At 35.2% G+C, this 3,782-nt stretch overlaps 1 protein-coding gene across 1 annotated transcript; it reads right to left on the bottom strand.

Annotated features, from left to right (window-relative positions):
• Window positions 1–389: 389 nt before the first annotated feature.
• LOC111084147 (solute carrier family 35 member G1-like) lies at window positions 390–1,169 on the bottom strand. Its single transcript, XM_022380931.1, has one exon. It carries the CDS (start codon window positions 1,158–1,160, stop codon window positions 390–392), a length of 771 nt encoding a protein of 256 aa, XP_022236639.1. The 5' UTR covers window positions 1,161–1,169.
• Between the last annotated feature and the right edge of the window lie 2,613 nt (window positions 1,170–3,782).

Genomic DNA, 3,782 nt, shown 5'->3' on the forward strand with positions numbered 1-3,782 from the left:
TATATATGTTTTTAATGATTATTTGATAGGCAGAATCCAGCATTATTTTATTAGATAAAACGATCAGTCGACAGGCAAAATCCCACACTATTAAATACAATGATTAGTCAAAGGCAGAATTCAATATTATTTTATTGGATAAAAGAATCAGTCAAAGGCAGAATCCACATTAAGTCTTGAAATATACCACAGTACGTTAGCAACTGACAAATAGACTGAAACCATAAAATATGCATGAAAGAATAGAAAAATTACAATAACAACACGCTTGTGTTATTTAAATCAAACACTCTTGGTTACATTGACAGATCCTATATACCAAACACAATACCATATCATATATAGTGTTTCATACACTTAAGCCTACTTTTCGTAAAATGCTGGTTACACTAGTAGGGTTTTTCAGTATACCATTTTAAACAGGCCTTTATTACAACAGCAGACGAAAGGAAAAGTGCCCCTAACCCACTCAGCAAACTGACCACTTCGCCAAGTATAGCGACTTGATAGATGTAAGACAGAACTATTTGGAACGAGCGAATTAACGAAAAACTCCCGGCATCTTCGACATAGAGGGCGTTAGTGCTAAAATACTGACATAAAAAACTGGTAATGCCGATGGCAAGCACGTAATAAGAAGTTGTTCCACAATCGGGAAGTATATTTTCTCCTTGTGAAAACACGTAGATACATAAAACTATCATCTGGATAACAGAATATTGGAAGATGACAACACTATAGTGAATATATGTAATTTTTCTTGTAATGATGTAAGTCAGGGCGTTAAACACGGAACTTCCAAGAGCCATTAGGGAACCTATAACCTGGTTACTGGTGTTCACGTTGTTTTCACTACCAAATATAAATGGTGGCCGACCTACGAGAATGATTCCGGTCATTGCTAACATGATGGCTAACAAATCCATGAAATTAACTTTTTCCCGAAGAATTATGAATGCAAGTATTGTTGTCAGTATAGTTTCTGTCATAAACAGGCAAGTGGCGTCGCCTAGTGGTAGAAAGTTCAATGAGTTGTACATTAGTACAGCTGCTCCCGTGCTGACAATTCCTCTAAAGACTAAGACCAGAAAATCATTTAAACTGTCCGAAAAAAACGACTGTCCATTGTAAATGACCAAAGGACAGGTAATAGCAGCCATATATATCCCGCGATAGATTAAAATGGTTTGTTTAGACAAGTGTGGTATCATTTTGAATAGAACATACTGTGTAGCGTAAAAGATTGGACAAGCGGCAGCTAGAATGATTCCAATACCAGGAAACTTAACTCTTTGAAACGGTGATCCAAAGGTTTTCGGTGATCCAGTGGAAACATCTTTGATTTTATTGTCGTGTTCTCGGTCGTACAGGACGTTCTCGTTGTCCGTCTCGCTTTGCATGAGGAGAGTATATTCAGACATCTGAGAAGATAAGGCAGGAATTTTATTTAAGTAACAATAACAAAAGGGGAACTTCTGACAGCCTTAACTTAATAATTAACTCTTTTAATTACTTTATCAATATCACAGTTTCGTTAAGTTACCTTTTATAATGTTTACCAGGGTCCTGATTGTTTTGTTGTATTTCGCGCAAAGCTACACGAGGGCTATCTGCGCTAATTGTCCCTAATTTTGACGTGATAGACGAGAAGAAAGGAACTAGACACCGCCAACTGTTGGGCTACTGTGACCGAATAGTGGAATTTGACGGTAACTCTTATAATACACCCACAGCCGAAAAAGCGGTAGTTGGACACGAATTACGCCCCCCCCCCGTCTAGTCCATCCGGGTTCTTGACAGTATAAACTTTGTATTATAAAACATCGTTCTACTGTAACAAGGTTAATAATATCCACAAATTATTAACATCAAACAGAGCAACATAGGTTGAAAATTGGTTGCAGAGAACGTGGAAATGAGATTTTTGACTTAGTTAAAAATCCCCCCGGCTCTCCGGGGGATCATCAGTAAATTTTCGTATTTACATCGCCACAATCCGGGGTTCGATTGGCCGCAGTTACCAGTGAGTAGCTGTGCCCTAAGAAAACAGCTTATTTAAAGAAGTGGAATCATAGTAAGATTTGTTATAACCTGAATGGACTTATTTAACAAACCTAAAAGTTACAATAACAGAATGTGGGTAAGTCCTAGTGTGGTTCTACAAAATTACATTTAAAAAATGTATTATCGTCATGTAAGTTATATACTTAGAAACATAACTTTATATTGATATTACAAATAGAATGAGATCACTATTTATTGGTTTAATATAAATATGAAAATAGTATTGATGAATCTGAAAATCCGAGTACAAAACATTATGAATATTTACAATTTAAAATAAAATATCAATTATTATTTAGTAAAGTTCCTGCTACATAATGGACTATCTGTGCTCTGTCCACCACGGGTTTCACATTGGTAGCACTAATTCATAATTACAGAACGTTTTAAAGATTCTATTATTTTGTATTCAATAAAATTAACCTCTAGAGATGTTGGATAATGTGTTTAATCTTGATAAGTCATAGCTACTTGTCAGATGAAAAGGAGATAAATTAATTTTATTTGAGAGAAATACGTCCCTCGGTGAGTCAGCGGTAATTTTATGGACTTACAAAGCAAAAATCGGGATTGGATTCCTGCAATGGACACAGTAGATAATCCAATGTGGCTTTGCGATAAAACTAAATGAGAGGAATGATTCGATTGTAATGAAATTCGAAAATATTATAAACTATTAAAAAGCAGTAAATATCTGAAATATCTTACCGTGTTGCTAGTTTCTGGATATGCGTAATCAAGAACTCTTCTGCTTGTGTTCTCAACGCTCTGGTTATATTATGAACAAATGCTTAACGTTAATGTAGTTGTATGGGTGTGAAAAATACATTGCATTGGAGCTAATTATGAAAACATGTAAAAGTCACACCTGCAGAAGTCAACCATTGGGTAACTAAAACCATGTGGCACAAAACGTCACAAAATATATGAGAAAAGCCAGTAAGGTTTAGAATACACTAATATATTATATGAAAGTTACAACCTTTACAGAGAAAACTACGACTTGTTTTTCATTTAATTTATCAACGTACGACTTCCACCCAAGATGCTTCGTCACCTTGTGGATTTCTCAGTTTTTATATAGGCCCATACAGCCTTAATAATTTTTATATTAGGACTATCTGCACGTCAAGCCTTGATTTCCAGTGTTCCAGTAGTTTCTTTACTATCAAAATATCGTTTCTCCACATCAATGTTCCGAACTATTACTGATCACCCCCACTGTAGATGTTGACTATGATACCATTCTCACCTTGCCCCTTGAACTAACTGTCATTCATTATTACAGAACAATTTGAACTAGGATTGTCTGTAAAGAACACACGTCTTCAGTTATGTTTAGTCCATTGTTCATTATTACAGAACAACTTGACCTAAGATTATCTGTAAAGAACACACGTTTTCAGCTATGTTTAGTTCATTGTTCATTATTACAGAACAACTTGAACTAAGATTATCTGTAAAGAACACACGTCTCATAATGAACAGTGGACTAAACATAGCTGAAGATGTGTGTTCTTTACAGATAATCCTAGTTCAAGTTGTTCTGTAATAATGAACAATGGAGTAAACATAGCTGAAGACGTGTGTTCTTTACAGATAATCCTAGTTCAAGTTGTTCTGTAATAATGAACAATGGACTAAACATAGTTGTTCTGTAATCTTTACAGATAATCCTAGTTCAAGAACACACGTCTTCAGCTAATGTTTAGTCCATT

Source organism: Limulus polyphemus, unplaced genomic scaffold (genome assembly GCF_000517525.1).
Source record: "Limulus polyphemus unplaced genomic scaffold, Limulus_polyphemus-2.1.2 Scaffold14092, whole genome shotgun sequence".
In the NCBI taxonomy this organism is placed as follows: Eukaryota; Metazoa; Arthropoda; class Merostomata; order Xiphosura; family Limulidae; genus Limulus; species Limulus polyphemus.

What these genes read in the sequence shown, in the direction of transcription:
- LOC111084147 (XM_022380931.1), bottom strand. Translation starts at nt 1,160, where the DNA reads ATGGCTGCTATTACCTGTCCTTTGGTCATTTACAATGGACAGTCGTTT.